At 37.0% G+C, this 18,564-nt stretch overlaps 1 protein-coding gene across 1 annotated transcript; it reads left to right on the top strand.

Annotated features, from left to right (window-relative positions):
- The first annotated feature begins 733 nt into the window (after window positions 1-733).
- LOC139965708 (protein LSM14 homolog B-like) lies at window positions 734-18,444 on the top strand. Its single transcript, XM_071968364.1, has 9 exons — window positions 734-965; window positions 3,308-3,486; window positions 4,210-4,375; window positions 5,378-5,554; window positions 6,677-7,027; window positions 7,750-7,899; window positions 9,481-9,616; window positions 9,882-10,155; window positions 14,369-18,444. Exons 1-9 carry the CDS (start codon window positions 845-847, stop codon window positions 14,402-14,404), a joined length of 1,590 nt encoding a protein of 529 aa, XP_071824465.1. The 5' UTR covers window positions 734-844; the 3' UTR covers window positions 14,405-18,444.
- The last annotated feature ends 120 nt before the right edge of the window (window positions 18,445-18,564 follow it).

The following is an 18,564-nucleotide window of genomic DNA, read 5'->3' as shown; positions in this document are numbered from 1 at the left end:
GCAAGTAAAGAAGAACACACTGTTCTAACTCGCATTTTGATAACTTATTACTTTAAGATTGAGCACATGAAGACTCTACCCATTCAAAGTGGGCCTAAATACTTCTTACTCTCTCTATGACTCATTAAGGCAGTATCGCTAATTTCCTGTCCAAGACCTTGCGACCCTTTAGACATTCACATATTTAAATCGTCTAACGATTCCCTCAATAACATTCAGGCATGTCCAGAGGGTCAGAGCAGGCTACTTCCCCGTTGCCGTAAAATATGTTCGTGACGGTGTTTCCACTTTGAAGGAAATTTCCCAGAATAAGACAATATCAGGAATTTTTTCGGGGACTAACAAGGGACGGTCCGTATACACCATACAGTTATGAGGGCTAACAACCGTCGAAATCAGTCAATTTCGGGAGACATATTGTCACAGGATCTCAGGGGGAAAAGAGATGGGGAGGTGAACGTAAATTACACCATTATCCCGCCTATGTCTTATATTTTTCGCACAAACAAATGGATAAACTGCTCAAAAATATTGCTAGTCAAAACAAATTTCTCAAACAGAAGCTTAGCTGAGCTTCTACAACGTTGCTGTTTCGCTGTTTCTTGTTTATTTATTTCTCCCTCTGTCTTTTGTATCACACTGTTCTCTCAGATTCGATTTTTGATTGGGTCGTGGAGTAAAACCAATGATTATGGCTGGCCTTGGTTGCACACACTCAAGACGTAAAACGCCCTCTATACCATACCCGCCAGCTTCGTATTTCAGTGACGCAATTTCGTTCGTATCAAGAGAGGAATCCGACTAAAATCTTTCATGATTCAGTGTCATCGCAGAGAATTCAATCATGGCTAACATGACTCCATATTTTGGCAGTAAAATAAGCCTCATTTCGAAGTCAGATATTCGTTATGAAGGTTATTTGTACGCCATTGATACTGAGAAGTCGACGGTAACCCTTTCTCGGGGTGAGATACTGTAGATAGGCCTGTAGGGATAGTGTTTTACTACTGTAGTAATTAATGTACAGGAGACAGACCTAGCCTAGGTTACCGAATAATGAGTATGACAATATGCACTCTGCAAATTATCCAAGGCTATGCACGGCTATGTGCTGCTTACCCTCTTAAGTTCTACAAAGCCTTAAGAATTGAAACAGAATATTTCTTTATGTTAAGGCAAAATACTAGCCTAACACAGTAACAGTTCTAAACTTAAGCCTAACTTAGGGTAGGCCTAGCCTAGGCTTTGTCCTTAAATAAGACCTAGGAACTGGGGACTAGGTAGTCCTAGCCTAATTTGTTAGGCAGCCTAGACATTTTAGGCAGGCCATACGTCCAGCATTTAGGCCGGATAGTCCAGTTAAGTGTCTTCCAGCAGACAAGCCCTCTCGCTAGATGCATTTTGCCATAGCAAAGTAAAGGGGACACTCCTAAGCTAGTGGTGATTTCCTTTAAAAAGACCAAGCAATTTAACTAAATCAACTACGTTATGTAGCCTAGGTGCATATACAGAATTCAACAGTATAAGTGTATGGTAGAATACGGTTATTTTGTGTGTCAATAAATGCGCGTAGTGTTAGTCTGTTACATAGGCCTATGTAGCCTAGTTGCCCTGATGGATACTGTAAATGCTGTTTGTTAGTCCAATTGTAACCACTTTTTAATCGCAATTTTAATCTACAAAGATTTAAAGAAATGGGCAAAATTCCTGCAGTGAAAATAACAAACCAATATAAGACAATTTCAGGGATTATACCATACATTTAACCAAATTATACAGATTTCAGTGCATGCCCGAATATAGGAAATATTTTGTTGCTATGAGCAGGTTGACTACCGACCTTTCGAAGATTAATTCTCTCTATAAACTGCAGAATCTGTTCAAACCATTGATGAAATCACAGAGCTGAAGTATAGAACTAAATCACTGAGCAAAAGCAGCGAGATTGTCATTACTGCTACCCTTTAATAGTGTTGCCCTGATAATCGTTTGCAATATCGTTGTCGGCCGATACTTGCAATATTGGTGATGTATCGGTATCGGTAAAATGTAGCCGCGTTGACGATAATGCAACCCGATATTGAACTTTTTTTTCATAACAAAGCCACTTCTTGTTACTTGGGATGATTAAATAATCTCTTCTTAAAACCCATATCTTTAGTAACAGTTTCAATTACGACTAATAGCCAGTGGTCAGTGTGATGATCAGCTGGTCAAAGAAACAAAACGCAAGTTCTAATTTTTTTATGATTAAAACGATCCATAAACAGACCAGTCAGGCCACATAACGTTATGTACAAAGCAGTCTTTGTTGCTCATAAAAGTAACTATCACCAGTCTGGCGGCTGTATTAGTAAAGTGAACACAACATAATTAAAACTGAACATACCCCCACTGAAGCCTATTTTTGCCCTTGCAAATATTCTGGCTTAGAATCCAAGAGACCCACAATCAAAGTTGTAAACATGGCATATTCAGAGATAAGAACAATGCACCACAGTCAAAGAAACGTAAGAAGTAACAATGTGATAAAACTGATTATAAAACAGCTGATTATAATTTTGATACTTCATGTATGAACGCATGACTTAAAGAGTGATTTGACCTTCATTTTGGCTGTTAAAAAATATTCGTATCTGGCCAATATCGGGATTGAATATTCGATATCGGCCAAAACTGATATTGGTGATATCTGCACAACACTTTCCTTTAAAATTTGTGTATAAATTGGCAACTGCCTTCTATTTGAAATGTTGTGAAAGAGAAAAAAATCATTTGATATGTGAACTTGATTGTAAAAATGCAAGCTTGTTGAAAGATCCGTTAATTTATCAGTTTACAGTTAATAATAACTTCATAATGCCACACAAGATATTATTAAGTTTAAGGAGTAGCACTTGGATAACTTTTAAATAGGCACAGTTTGGTAATTATATGAACATATATTGATATCAAATCTTAGGTATATCTAGTTGGTTAATTGTCAATGTTTAATTTTTCAAGTTGAAAACTTCCTTTAAATGTATTTATACAAAAAGCACGATTATAATGGCAAAGGAAACAAGATACAGATGCAAACAACTGCTTCAACTTAGAAAATGTTCTGACTGGTCAAGAAAAAACTTTAGCTGAAACTTTGTGTTTTCCCATGAAGATCCTGGTTGTTGCCTGTAGAAGAAACTGTACAGTGTGGATTTTCCCTATATAATGTAAAGCTCTTGAGGAGTGCATGTTTAAAAGCTGTTTTAATACATCAACTTTTGCATCTCTCATATCTCTAACATCATTCTATTTTCCTTCTACTCAGTGGGATCGTTTGGCACAGAGAATCGTCCCACCACTAAACCTGTGGCTAAGACCAATGAAATATACAACTTCATTGTGTTCAGAGGATATGATATCAAGGACCTCCATGTAGCTGAACCACCAAAGGCCCCTTCACCTCCAGTAAGCTCTACACTACCACAAGATCCAGCCATTTTGCAGGTATGAAGTAACAGTGTTTCTGGTATTTAGTTCTCAGCTTCTGAACAAATACAATAAATTTTCCAGTCAGGGCAGTAGTGTACTTGAAATTGGAATTATTTGTAAATATTGTCAATATGTTAGGCCGAATTAAAAAAGTAACATGTTTCTTATCCCCTGCCTGCATCCTTTTTTGGCCCCACCTTTTTTCTCTCCCCCAGCCCTCTAGTTTTTGCAAATGGTAAAAATGTGCCATTCAAACCTGATTTCAGATCCTTTGAACTGTCACCTACTTCCTGAGTAGAGAAAGTGATGCTCTAGAAAACGGATCCTTCTGTCTTTTTATAAAAATCAGACAAAAACATGTTTTTTCCTACTCCGCCTTTCTGTAATGTAGACATAACTCTGCCTTACTGTAGTGTAGACTATATAGTTATATTATAGAGAAAAAGATGTATTCTGCAGAAAAATGTTGTCTGAGAAATTAATGGCATAAAACACACTGAGCATAGTACTGTATGTATATTGCATTCAAAATTAACGACAGGTTAGGTAAAGGTGTCATTAGAGTGTGTAGTTTTGAAAAAATAGGAAAGTAAATATTGTGATGGGTTTTTTTGTTTTGTTTACCACAAGTATCTTTTGATTGTTCATAAATTATTGGGAAGACTTGAACATATTTGCTAAATTAGTGATACAAGGTTCCTGAATGAAAAGGCTTTGCTTCTCTTTTTGCATCTATAGCATTCTGGCACCACCACAACCACAGCTGCCTCTGGTTTGCCTCCGCCCTCAATGCCTCCTGGGCCATATGGATCACCCTATGCTCCTCTAGGACACCACCCATTTGCTCCTATGGTCCCATCACATTTTGCAGGACCACCCGGACCACCTGGTGCAGGTCTCCATGGTAACGGATAGATCAAATCATTTATATAAGAGATTGAGAGTCACATCTTGTCTTGTGAATGGTTAGCACAGGTTATAATAAGAAAACCTTGTAAACACTGTATCTCTAGTAGGGAATCCTGGGTGGATCTCAATTTTTTGACCATATTTTTTTAATGTTACCAATTTTTGTAGGCTCGATAGATTTGAGTGCATATATAGAATGGAGACAGGTAAGTATCATACAGTTCATAAAAAACCAACAAAAGTAAGTTTTGGGGATTTTGAACTTTTTGAAATTTCTGAATGCTTTGAAATCCTCTGCTGTACATGCAGACAACTGTTCAAAGTCAGTAAAAATTAGTGTTACAAGGCCCTTTAAGAGCCGAATCCCAATATGATAATGATCGAATCCACATTTCATGATGATCCGCCATTTTGGTAAAAGCAGTTTTCTTCACAAATAATGAATCTGGTTAGGCTTTCTTGTCACATGCACTATCAATAGTAGGATAGTAGTGTTTGTTAACATGGAAAATCAAAAATTTTACTCTTGTCAGATTACGGTGATGATGACCCGAAAATGGCACAGTGTTTCATGAATGATTGTTAGAGCATTGTGTAACTTAAAATTGGTTTTACTTCACACATTGTGCATGCTTGAGGAGGTTTGAACGATGTTTGTTATCGTGATGATTGCGTCATACAATTGTTTTGAAGAATTTTCAGATTCTCAATTGACACCCAAGTTTTCACTCTACCTAAGGACAGTTGTTCTTTCTGCACACTTTCCTGCATGAAGATAGTGATAGGAAAAAAAAATTCTGTAGTCAAATTTTGCATCCCAAATGTGTGGGAGTTGTAATCAAGACCCAAGAGTTTTGTTTACAAGCCAAAGCCTAGAAAGGCTGCCTCAGTTTTCTCCCTGCTCACTTACTTCTTCATAATGAATAACCATGGCAAGATTCTGGTCTAGTCATAAACTATCCAATTGATATAGCTACTGTTACCCTTGTTTGTCAAGGTTTTGGAGTGCGGGCCTCACCACCACTGCCTAGGCGGTCCCCTACCATGGAGCAAGCAGTGCAGGCATCTGGCCCCATCTCTCCAGAGAAGCAGGGAACATCGGAAGGAGGTCGGTCAGATGAGAGCAAAGAAGGAGATAAACGATCAAGATCAGGATCCAACCAAAAGAGAAAAAGTAAATATGTTATGTTTTTACAGAAGCTAAGTTTTACCTCTGGAGAGTAAGCCTTTACAAACAGCTGTTTTGTACACATAGTTAATAAATATCATGTTTTGAAATGTGTTCCGGTGACACAAGTGGTGAGAGAATATCAGGAAGCAACTTGCAGTCATTAAATATCTGCTTTATTACCAGGGATTTGGGGAGAGGTACCTTGGTATCATCAATTGCATGATTATTATTATTTTTTTTTATCATTATTTTATTCCATTCTTGGTAGGTTTGGAAAAATAAAAATCACCTTAAAAGGAAATGTAGTATATTTCAAACAGTAAAGAGATTGAGGAATAGTCACATGACATGATATCAGCCAATCAAAGCCAAGCTAGTCATGCAACTGGTGTTTTTGACAAATATGAAATTTTAGACAGGTTAGTATTCCTTTGAGATGGTTAGTTTAAGTGTTAGAACAACATCCAAATCTGTATCACAGCTGTAGCCTGTTTGGATTTCATTTTCTGTTGACAAATAAAATTATTCATGAAAACCTTGTCCAGGGGGTGGGAGGAACAGATCATGTATTTTTACATCCCAGAAGTTACAGCAAGGAAAGTTAGAAATGGGAATGAAGGCCATTAAAGAGCACTGTGGATTATAAACCGAAGGAATGAATCTAAATCAAAAGGAGAAATATGTGACCTTTGCAAAGCCAGTGTATGGAAGCTTTGCAATGATAAGGATGTAAGCACTTCACAGAATGTGTACAATTGAGAGGTTCAACCCATAGAAATTACTACATAAAATGTTTCCTTGTCAGAGGTAAAATTCACAGGTGAAATATTTCAAGAAGTAAAGCAGAAGTTAAAACTTGGTCAGAGAAATGTGATGCTCGACACAAATATTTAATTGAGTGTTGCATCGGCTTGTTATGCTGCTAAGACCTCTTCTGGTGAAAGAGGCACCATGGCAGTCCAGGAAATCACATTCTTATACCGTCTGCCAATGTAATAGAAGAGTCTTGTGTTTGTGATATGAAGTGGAAGTTCTGGTGACATTGCTCTATAGTACCACACATCGATGTTGTCAGAGATATGTTGCACGTTATATGAGACTGATAATCTCTCTTTGATGATTCAGGTTCTAGAGAAGAGCGAGAGCAGCACGGGGAGAGGTCCTACCAACGTCAGACCAGCAGAGATTCGCAGAGACCAAGAGACAATCGTGAACACCAGGTACACAACCAGAGAGACTACAGAGAGTCTCAGCATCGTGGGGGTGAGGACAACAGAGATGTCCGAGAAAATAGAGATGGCAACAGAGATGGCAACAGAGATGGCAACAGAGATGGCAACAGAGATGGCAACAGAGATGGCAACAGAGATGGCAGAGACAGCAGAGATGGCAACAGAGATGGCAACAGAGATGGCAGGGACACCAGGGACAGCAGCTATAGGGATTACAGACGGAACGATCGACAGCCATTCAGAGGTAGGACAGGGTTTTGAAGGTGGTTTGTACATAAACGAATAGATTCTAAAACTTATATCAATATCTGATATATGACATCCCAACATCAATACCGATGTTGTAAGGAAGAAAGAAAGGAAAATTCCCATTTGCTTGTGCTCTACCTATTGTGACAGCAGTTTAAACGATAGTCCTTAGTAATCATAGATAGTGAGCATCATGACCTAGTTTGCTGTGTTATAGTTACCACATGATACTCACCATCAGTAGAAAAGCAAGGGATGGCTATAATTCTTCCTGAGAAAACAGCACTCCTTATATGTATTGCTATTATTAAGTGTTGATGGTTTGAAGCCTTGTGTAAGTTTTTCAAATGCAAACTATACAAGGCAAACCACATACAAGTCTGATGTAAGGTATGTGCTATTGTGATGTCTACTCTGTGTAATATGATCTTTTTCTAACAATTACTATTGGTCAAGTAGAACAGAGAAATCTCACATTTTGTAAAAAGTCAAAAAATTATTTCCAGCGTCCGTGACATGCAGCTATTTCTACTAATTTTATTTTTCATTAATTATTTAACTAACGGTTACACACAGGATTGGGGAAATAATTCACATACTACAGCATGTTGGCCTACTTAGCACACACTTATGTTGCTTGAGGATCGGAATTGGTGTAGCATTTGTCATTTAGAAGTTGTCCTGATGCATTCTACATTATGATATTCTTCCCTCTAGGAGGCCAACCTCGCAGATCGCGGGGAGGAAGAGGTTACGGCCGTAGAGGCGGTGCAGGACAAAACATAGCTGTAGGCAACGACTTTGACTTTGATAACGCACAGCTAGATAAGAAGGCATTAGAGGATGAATTTCAGAAGCTCAAGATTGGTAAGACAATTACTGAATATTGCAACTCCATCCATCCTTATTACTTAACAGTCCATAGTTGAAGTATGTGTGATAAAACAGATAGTTGACGTACAGTAGGGAGTCATTCCTGGTTGATAAACCCATCCAGGTGAGGAAGAGCAGAGGAGATTTCTCCTAAAAATTGCAAAATATTGGTATTTTGTTGGGAGATTTATATGATTGTCCATCAAGTGATTGAAAAAGTCTTCACTCTCTCAAGTCATTGAGAACACCTTGGGCTGGCATTTGTTATTACACTACATGTAAAATAATCAGAACAGCTGGTGTGATACTGCAACACAAACGAATACAGGAAGTTGAGTACCATGGATTAAGTTAACCTATATATGGTATAGAGATAAAGCCTATGCTACATCTCTTCTTGGTTTCTGAATTGTCATCTGCCCCTTTTTGGTTTGGATGCTTTGCATACAATAGAACCTATGCAGTCAAGTTGGCGTATGTATGTGTGTGTGTGTGTTTGTAGCGTCTTAGCTTGTAAACACTATCTCAAGAATGAAATATGTGATTGATGTCAAACTTGGTTTATATGTTGGTCAGGGTCAGTAGATGATCCCTATTGTTTGTGGTGGTGATATCATGCATATTAATGAGTGGGCAGGGGCTTAACGTAGAATTCTTAAAATGTCGATATCGCTTCAATCGTATTCCCGATTTAGTTCATTCTTGGTATGGTAATGTAACTACATGTTCTTTGCAGCAACAATGTTTATTAACATTCACGAGTGTGTGGAGCTTCATCCAAAATTGTTGAAAAGGCTTGTAAACATGATTTCTCAGCAAACTCTAGTTGAATCAATGTCATACTTGGTAGACAGATGCACTATGCTGAGAAGATGTGAGCTATTGATTTTGGTTCCCATCTCTTGAATAATAACAAGTGGGCCAGGCTTGCTATAAATTTTTTTTAAATTTCTCTGCAATTGTATGTTTCTCTGCAACTGTATGTCGGATTTAGTTTACACATGGTATGGTGATGTAACTACATAGTCTGTACATGTTCTTTGCAACAACAATAAGGTCTACAATTTTTTGGCCGAGTGGGTCCAAATTTTATTTCCACCTCAAATTCATTTTGGGACACATTCTTTGGGCCCAGATTTGTGGGCCTTATATATATTTTAAAATTTTTTATAATTGTACATGTGAGAGTATGTAATTGACCTAGGCTATGCCATGGAATGTATGACATTGACAGTCTTGTAACTAAGTGCTTTGAACCGTAGATGAAATGTTGAGGAAAATCCTGGTAGTAGTTACAATACCGGGATTAATCTTGCAACACTATTGGTTGTTGGAATTTTTCACTACCGCACAACGCTAATGGTGACCATAGATGGCGAACCATAAGTTCTGCAATAGCTAGGCACTGTGTACAATGGAAGTGCATCAATACCATTACAAGATGAACGACCAACACTCTCACATAGTTGTGGTTACTATTTCTTCATCATATTTTATCATTAAATTTCCCTCTCGTTGTATGGGTAATTGTCATGTGTCGTACTGAGCAGTTATATCCTTGGATTTGTCTTCCAGTTAATGGCGAGACAAAGAAAGAGGAAGACTCTGGTAATGAGACCCAGCCGAGTGAACTTCACGAAGAGGAAGATCAAGAAACCTACGACCCAGATAAATCTTTCTTTGATAACATCTCATGTGAATCAACTGGAGGGTACGTCTTTTATTTAATTTCTTTAGTTAAACCATATTGTGTACATCTGTGCATGGAATGTGTATCCTCTTTTTGAAATCTTGTTTACTCTCCTGTTGCTGGTTTTTAGTATGCTCAAAAATTTGAAGGATTTAACACGAATAACTGATTAAAGAACCTGCCTCCGAATAAGTGATTACTGGTCTCTTAATCAAGACAGGTAACTTACAAGTAGAAAATGAAAGGAAGATATGACAATGTTTTTTTGTTTGTTGTCTCGTTGCAGAAGAGAGCGTAACAATTGGCGCCAGGAGCGTAAGATGAACGTTGAGACGTTTGGTGTTTCATCTAGTAGAGGTCGAGGAAGAGGCAGAGGAGGGTATCGTGGTTACAACGGAGGGTACAGAGGTTACAGGGGAGGATATCGCGGTGGGTACAATAATTACCGTGACAACCGTTCCTACTACGGGGGACAATCCAGAGGTCAGAGAAATGTGACTAGTTCTTCCAGAAATTGGCGAAGTGGTGGCTACGGGAATAATGATCTGAAGAGAGACAAGGTCAGTGAAGAGTATATATCCTCTGTTTAAACATGTCCTAAAAGTTTGCTGAACGCTTGGTAATGTGCAAACCTACCCTCCTCGAGGCTGGAAAACCTTGCGAACCTTCCGAACCAGGTTCCTATGCATGTACTGGATTTGGTGTTCTGTTTATGTACTGGCAAATGGTGTTCGGTTTTATTGCGCTGGGAATGGTGTTCTGTTTTATGTACTGGGTATGGTGTTCTGTTTTATGCACTGGGTATGGTGTTCTGTTTTATGTACTGGAATGGTGTTCTGTTTTATGTACTGGGAATGGTGTTCTGTTTCCAATAGTGCCTGAGAATACTGTAAACACCATTCATTGAATTATCCAAGAGTTAATATTGTATGACTATTGCAAACTGAAACAGAATTTTAGTTAATTTATACAATTTTCTAACTTTTAACCTCCTCCCCAACCTACCAAATCTGTCAGTGGTTGTGTATTTTTATCCATACATAACATTCACTATACAATCTCATCACTTCAGAACAGTTAAGTAGGTCCTCGGGTCTATCGCCTGTGTGTCAATCGTACCTTTTATTAACTGCCTGAGAACTGTCATAAATAACGGGATACTTCACATATTTGCATAGATTATTTTCATGATTCTCAAGTTGTGATATTTACTATCGACTGGAGTCACTGGACCTTAGACCTCTGTAATTACTACTGCAGAGACTGCCAAAACAAAAATATACCTTATGCTTAAGCTTGGCCCCCTGACTGTCACTGTCAAACCACGGCACACTCTAACATGGATGCGGCAGCTGAAAAACCCTGGTCTCTCGTCAATCAGACATGGCAAGCAAACAAAAATCTCCCCCAAGAATTGCTCTAAAAACACCTGATGCAGAAATGAATGGGGCATTTCCACTCATATGAGCATTGAGTATTCAAGCTGTGCCAAAACATGAAAATATTTACTTCATTTTTCCCAGTTCAAAGTACTCTGCTGCCATTATTATCATAGTTTGCAATTTTCCCCAACCATTTCCCTAAATGGTCTGCTCAGCATTTGGAAATGCAGTCACCACAAGGGACAACTTAATTCTAGTTATATCAGACTTTCCACGATCACAGAATCAAAAAACCTTGATTCTAAACTGGAAATGAGTATATTTCTCAAGTATGCTCTGACCTCTTTGATTGCTATTACAAATGTATCCCTAAATAGCAAAATTATCAATGACAGAAATAAAAAGTTTGTCATATGTACACAGATGTAAACAAATGAGGTTGCATGCACAATCTCTGTGTCATTGTTAGGACTAGCCTAACTAAATTAGGCCTCGACAAAGGTATAAGCTACTACTCAACAAAGGTATAAGTAAGGGTTTAAATTACTACAATTTTAACATACTTTTTCTTTAGTTGTATTCAAAGAGTTTAACCCACACTCTGGTTAGTGACACGTGCCTTTTGGTGCTGATATGATGAGCGTGAAATCCATAATTTATGATTATTTGACATTTTTGAAAGACATTTCCACCGAAGAAGCATATAACTGCCAAGGTGTTTAGACTTTCTTTCGACCTACTGTAAACAACGATAGCATAGTATTCGGTGCAAAATTTAAGTTAAGCAAGGTTTTGTGTCAGAATAATTTACAATAGGTGGTCAAACATCTCGTGCAATTTCTACAACAAATAGATTATACTTTACACAATGTACAAAATTTGAGGAGCTTGAATCAAGTTTTCTGACATATTTTCATACCATGATTTTGTTGTTCAGATTTACATTCATGAATAGGCCTATTGGTTGGCTAGAATGGTGCGTGTATCCTAACACACAAGCCTGTATAAAGAGTTATTCAAATTAGCCTTAATTATTTGTCCGCTCAGAAAAAGTTGTATTCCTCCATGACAACGAGCTTTTGAAATTCCTCTACCTGAACACACAATACTTACTTATAACGACCCATAATGACACATTGGCTTCTGGCCAATTGAGGTGTATAATGATTGTGCTTGATAAAAAAAAAATGATGAAACCTTTTAACTAATATACAACGAAATGACCATCAAACTGCAGGTCTGAACTGCATGCAAGGTACACTACTGTATGCTATACGAGTCCCTTACATAACGTCTGTAAAAATGTTGAAGTGCTATGGATACGCTGTGCTACTTTGATGGTGTTTGAAGTAGTTAACACATGAATGTTGTACAAAATAATTATAACTGAAGCATGTTATCCAAAAGACCGTGGCAAGTTTTGCAAGTTTGCAACAAAGAAATGACTGGTATGGATGTACATTTTACGTTACTCAATCAATGCTGAGAGAAGGAATGTTGTATTGTGAGATGAGAAATCCTTTTCAGTATCAGAGATGTTAGCTTTCCAGAAGTTCATGTTCAACTCATCACATTTGTGACCAAAAAAAGGATTAAAATATTATGTTATAGTCTCACAAACAATGCAACTTCGTACCAGGCGCTTCTTGTGACAACAAAGAGAAATGATATGATATTTGAGTCCACACATGTGATGGCCTATAACAGAAACGTCACTATCCTCTACACAGGGAAAAGTAACGTTACAAGTAGTTGCAGTTGAACGACATGCTTTGTGTTCACTGAGCACTATAGTTGCAAGAATGTTTGCAGACGATGAGTAAAGGGACGTTTAGCCAAACAAATCATGGGAAATTTGGAAAATCACCTTTGAATGTGTTTTAGCATGATAATCTCTGTAATATCAGTTGTTGATTGTTATATTTTTATTTATTTTCAAACAGTCTGTAAGATTCCAAAAACTTTTGGTTCTTTGAGATGAGGTTCCAGTTTTTTGAAAAGGAGAGAAAAATATTCATCCAATAATATTTTTTGTTATATTTTGCATAGGCCTAGTTGTGAGTGTTTGTACAGAACTTGGCTTGTTTCTCAAAAAACACAAAAGGTTGCATCCATCTGACATAACTATGATGAAAGTAGGTGACTGTGCAGAGTGAGCCGCTTACACAAGCCACGTATAATTTCTTATCACTTAGTTATTAAGAACTCGCCCAACCATCTTGAGCAGTAGAAGAGAAAACAATGTAGTACTGGACTACTTTATGCTTTACAAAAGTACAATAGGTTATTCACTGTAAGGAGAGCATCGGAGCAGAAGGTTGTCTGGATAAAATTTATGTCTTGCAATGTTGCTCCTGTATGAAGAAACGTCCTCCATTTGTACATTTGGCGTCTGAATATGTGAAGTTTTTCATCATTGCTGCTCTAGTTTTTGTGTAATTTTTTAATTTCACTGCATAAGTCTGTCGAAATGTACACTCGAACCTGATTTCTCATCTGTCAGCTCTGTTGACGTAAGCTGTCAACCCAACACCTGCTTGGCCTTGAACGTCCATTAACTGCGCTTTTATGGAAATAAAAATATCAACATTATTGAATTTCATTAATTATGCCGAGCATGCAACTGGCATTACGACTCCTGTACTAGCCCCAACAATAATGTAGCTTTGTATGATCAGATATATGATATTTCATCAGCGGGGTGGGTCTTGTCGAGAATGGATTTTATCGATCATGTACAGCCAAGTCCATACTGTGGTGTTGGGATATAGTCAGAAAGTTTATGACATTTGTCTGTAGCAAGATTGCAGGTATGATGGAGATGTATTGCCCAGTCTACTGGCTACCAGCCACTAGCAGTGACTTGACCTTGTTCGAAACGAAGGAGGAGTCTTTGGAATAAATAAAAGTTACCAAACATTTGGCATTTTGAAAGTTAAAACTGGTGACAAGAGTAGGCATAGTTTGACATGCAGCCTTACAGAATGACAATGGCAGTGGCATTCAAGTATTTCTATAAATTTTTGCACTAAATAAGAGTCAGTTAATACATTAAAGGATTAAATTATTCATGGATAATTATTCAAGGATATTGAAAAATACAACTTGTGCTGATAGAAGGCTATTTTTTGCAAGGAAATTGTTGTGTGTAAAGGACTTTTTAAGTTTTATTCAAATTCAATATGACTAGGCCTTAAATGCTTACACAGTTGGCAAATGTTTTTCCTGTCAGTATTTCAATAATTAATTACAAGTTTATTGTTCATTAGGTGGAAAGAGAATGGTGGTTGTTTTACTCTGGTTAATGACGGTTGTGTTTTGAGCAAAAACAAATGCGTGTCTACCAAAAGAAAGAAAGAGTCAATGTGTCTTCTGTTTTCTCTATTTTCAGACTGGAGCAAAAGAAGAGGGTACCGTCGAGGCATAAAATTTGAGATCGCTTCAAGGGATATTTGGAAACGTGACGATCTCATAGAAATTTAATGCAACTTCCCGTAGACGAAGAGGACCCGGCCCTTGAAATTAGTTCCTTATTGTAGAGATGGACTTGTAGCCAGTAGTCAGATTGGTTTGAAACATTTTAACATCTAAAAGTTGGAACCTTCAAGATTTGAAGAAGCGAGTGTTGAAGTTATTAAAAATTACAAAATTTTGAAAAAGATTAATTGAAAGTTCTGTTCACAATATATTACATTTTTCCCCCTCTTTGAAATTTATGAAGACAGTTATTCAGAATTTTTTTTTTCTTCTACAGATGTGAACTTAATATGTAATATGAAACAGATATGGCACTTAGTAGTTAATTGGTTGAAGTTGTTACAACTTCTAAACTGAGCTGTGTGCATAGCAAGAAATTGAGATAGGTTGGACTCAGCAGACAGTGAATTGGGAAAAAGTGCATTCTGGGACTTACTAAAAAACATTAGGAATTGTTAACACTGCACATAGTTGCAGCTACAGACTTGTAAAACTTGAGAAATATTTTCCTTCCTGTTTAGCTTGTGTGATTTTGTGTTCTGGCTTGTGATTCCCATTCAGCTTGTGTCAGTTTTGCTTAATTGTTATTAGTATTATTTTGCGTACAAATGAAGGCACACGCAAAATGTAAGTAAAGGATTGTGGTGCCTACCTGAACGATAAACGTATTCGATAGTAAACGTGTACCGTTAATATGAAAGATCGTCCGCAAGTGAGCGAGGAGTGTCTGAAACACGGTTGAAAATGAGCTTTTTGTTTTTCTTTTTAAGAAGTAAAAATTTGTATGTAGGAAGCCAAGTCTTCTTCAAATGTGATATGATTTGAATCATTTTTAGTTTCTTGCCTTTTTTGCTTTTTGTTTTGCTCAAAATAATCACATTCTGCAATTGTGCTCAAGAAACTTTTTTTCAGAGACGATGACTTTGTTTGTTTGCAAAATTGTTGTAGTCAGGCATCTGCAATCTCGTTTCTGTGTGACCGATAAAAAATCCGATGTCATGCCGAATGACCCTGAATAAGATTTGAATTACGTTGGTCCCTAGGATGGATAAACTTGACATCTTCTGAAACTGTTGTTGCTTCTCTTCCTGTTTTGATAATCATTTGTGTGCTACTTTTATTTGAACAGGAAAAATTGTAGAGGAAAAGAAAGTAAAAAGTTGTCACTTATTCAAGAAAAGTGTCAAGTGATGTAAGGTTTTGATTTTCAGTTGTGTGAAACATTGTTTCAGTGAGGATAAGTGTGAGGATATGTGTGAGTGAGGATAAGTTGCTGCCTTGATCAGCAGGGTTGATATAAAATCTGTTAGATCCTCATTTCAAGTTCCCTGAAAGACATAGTTTAATTGTCCATGTATAAACGAACGTCAAGAAGAACGTGTTCGTGTTTATTTTTTCCAGAAGGTACTAAACCGAATATTTTTGGATAATTTCATGAGTGGCAGTTCCATTGAGTAGCCAAGAGACATTTGTTATCTTTTTCCTGTAATTCTTGACAGGTTTGCATTTAATTTTGTAAACGATTTCTTGAAAATTGATGATTTCTTATATTTAATTCCTGTAAGAGAGTATCCTCTGAGAAGAAACAGATGTGGATTAACAATAGCTAAATTTGACAAAGGATTTTGAACATGAGTGAATACGTTTATGTAGAAACCAAGAAAAAGGATGATTGTGTATGGAAAATAGTTTGTTGTACCAAAGAAAAGGATTGAGAATTGGTTACTTTTCTTTAGAAAAGCAAGTTATATGTGCCAATCTGATTTTGTTAAAAATGTGTTTTAGAGGTCAGCCACACATCATATCTACAGCTTTGCTGTTGTTAATGTGGAGAGAGGCAAGAAAAGATGTCGCACCAAAGTCATTAAACGTTTCTCGTTTTATTTGGGAAAGGAAGGCATTTTAGTCTATTGTGTCACACGACACAATTGATGTCATTGTTTTCCATATTGTTTTCATGTAGTAAGTAAATTGCACTGCACTGTATTGTGTTTTTTCTTTGTTCTATTCATTTTTAAATGAGGAGGTAGCAAAAAGGGGGTGTTCTCCCTCCTTGTTTGAAAACTGCAGATACCACAAAGTATTGATGTTCACAATGGAAATTTTTCTCAAGGAGGTTAATATGTCATTTAATTTTCTATAAATGGAGAGAGGGAGAAACGTTCATTTTGGGGTGGTTTGTGAAACAGACTGTAAAGGGTATTATTGTCAAAGTATGTTAAAAATTCAAAACCATTTGTGAGTAGAATGGGTGGGGAGTGGGGGGTATGATTTCATCATGTTCTGAGTGCCTAATCATTGCTAGCGAAGTATTAATTGAAAATTTGAAGAATGCAAAGTCAATTGGTGGTTCGAGTGTTCAATAAATAGGTCTAACTGAATCGTCATGTCTGATATCTTAAACTGTTAATTTGCCGGATTGTGTTTTCTGGTAGGTTTAAACACAGTTCACCCTAAAATGTCAGGTTTGAAGTATGCAAGATTGATGTATAGGAAGCATATAGTTTAATCTCTCTTTATTTTGGTGGCAATTTAGTGTTTAAAGTCCACATTGACCTAGGTCAAGAGGGAAATTGTACTCGCTCTTGGAGACACTAATATAATTGGTTAGGGGGAACAAAAACTTCCCAATTCCCTTTGCTACTACACTCCTTTTATGAAGAGTTATGGCAACACAGTTTTATTGGTGCTTTAGTTCACATTAAGTTGGTAGTAATACGATCAAGCAGCCAGGGTAAAATCTAATCTTATGTTCATAATTGCAATTAGTATTTCATTGATGTCACATGATTACACATGCAGAGTGTGGGTTGCCTATGTATTAAGATCTGCCAGCACAAGCACTGATAATCAGTCTGTCATATGTTAACGTGTACTGTTTGATTTAAACTCTGATAGTTTGTGACTTGACCTGCCAACTGGTAAGGTGCAAGCTTGGAGGAAACATGAAAGTATATTGTATAAAAGGTATGAAACAATATCTGTTGAAACTGTTTGTGGTAATGAAAAGATCTGAATGGCATAAAACAACTGTGCATTAAGGCAGTAAGTTAAGAAGGAACAAAAGGTTGATTCATTGATGTTGTCTATAGGCTACAACTGAGAAGAGAATAAAAGCTTATAGGCCCTGTGAATATTGCCATGGTAACCTAAGCTTACCTGGTGGAATCCCTTTTAAAGTCAATTTGAAAATATTTCCCAGAAAATATTAAGGCAAACCTGGTGATGTTACCCAGGATAATTTCAAAAGTGTGTTTTTTTTTTTTTTTGTGAGGTTGCAAGAAGCAGCTCTTAAAAGGAGTTTTGAAGAGATTTAAATATTGAATATTCATGATGAGTCAAGTCAGGTAAGAAGACTGAATAAGGTAATAGAATGTCTACAATAGCAACTTTGGTTTTCAAGAAGGGATGATGTTAAGTAATACTTTTTCTGTGTACACTTGATCATTTTGTAAAGGCATGTGTAATATTTATGTATCATATGAAGGAAACCCTGGTGCCTACTTATGTCCCTAGGATGATCTGAACAAATTCAAGTGTATACAAAATTTACTGCCATTGAATCCTTGACCATGTGAATCCTTGACCATGTGACCACTTGTAGACATATGGTCCCGATTCCAGACACTTTCTATTAAGACTTAAGCTACATGCCATTAATGGTTTCGATGCAATTCCAAGATTGAGTAACAATGGAAGCAGTGTTAAAAAGTCACAAGAAATAAGTCGAAGATACATAGTTTTACTTAATATGCTAGTCACCTAAAATTGAACATACCTAATTTATGTATGGTGAGCTTTCTACAAATGTCAGCTCTGTTCTGTACTCTACTGGGCCTATTTATTATTGGCTATTTTCATTGGATTTCAGTGATTTTCCTAATGTTGTTTTGCTGTAAGCATTCTTAAGGCACCAGGGTTTCACTGACCCGTATTGTTTTCTTTTGAATGTTGAAGTCACCAATGGACTCAATAAATACTTTGCAAGAATTTTCTTTTTCCTGTAACTTCTTTGTGAAACATTATAAAAACTAAACTTGTGCATGGAATGCATATATATCTGCATGTGTGTATGTATATGTACGTTCAAAAGGAAATGGAACAATATTT

This window comes from Apostichopus japonicus, chromosome 3, assembly GCF_037975245.1.
Source record: "Apostichopus japonicus isolate 1M-3 chromosome 3, ASM3797524v1, whole genome shotgun sequence".
In the NCBI taxonomy this organism is placed as follows: domain Eukaryota; kingdom Metazoa; phylum Echinodermata; class Holothuroidea; order Aspidochirotida; family Stichopodidae; genus Apostichopus; species Apostichopus japonicus.
The sequence above is the reverse complement of the archived record's forward strand: the minus strand, read 5'-3'. Positions and strand labels throughout refer to the sequence as shown.

What these genes read in the sequence shown, in the direction of transcription:
- LOC139965708 (XM_071968364.1), top strand. Translation starts at nt 845, where the DNA reads ATGGCTAACATGACTCCATATTTTGGCAGTAAAATAAGCCTCATTTCG. An exon ending in TCATGTGAATCAACTGGAGG is followed by an intron (nt 9,617 to 9,881) that starts GTACGTCTTTTA and finishes GTCTCGTTGCAG; the next exon opens with AAGAGAGCGTAACAATTGGC. An exon ending in ATGATCTGAAGAGAGACAAG is followed by an intron (nt 10,156 to 14,368) that starts GTCAGTGAAGAG and finishes CTCTATTTTCAG; the next exon opens with ACTGGAGCAAAAGAAGAGGG.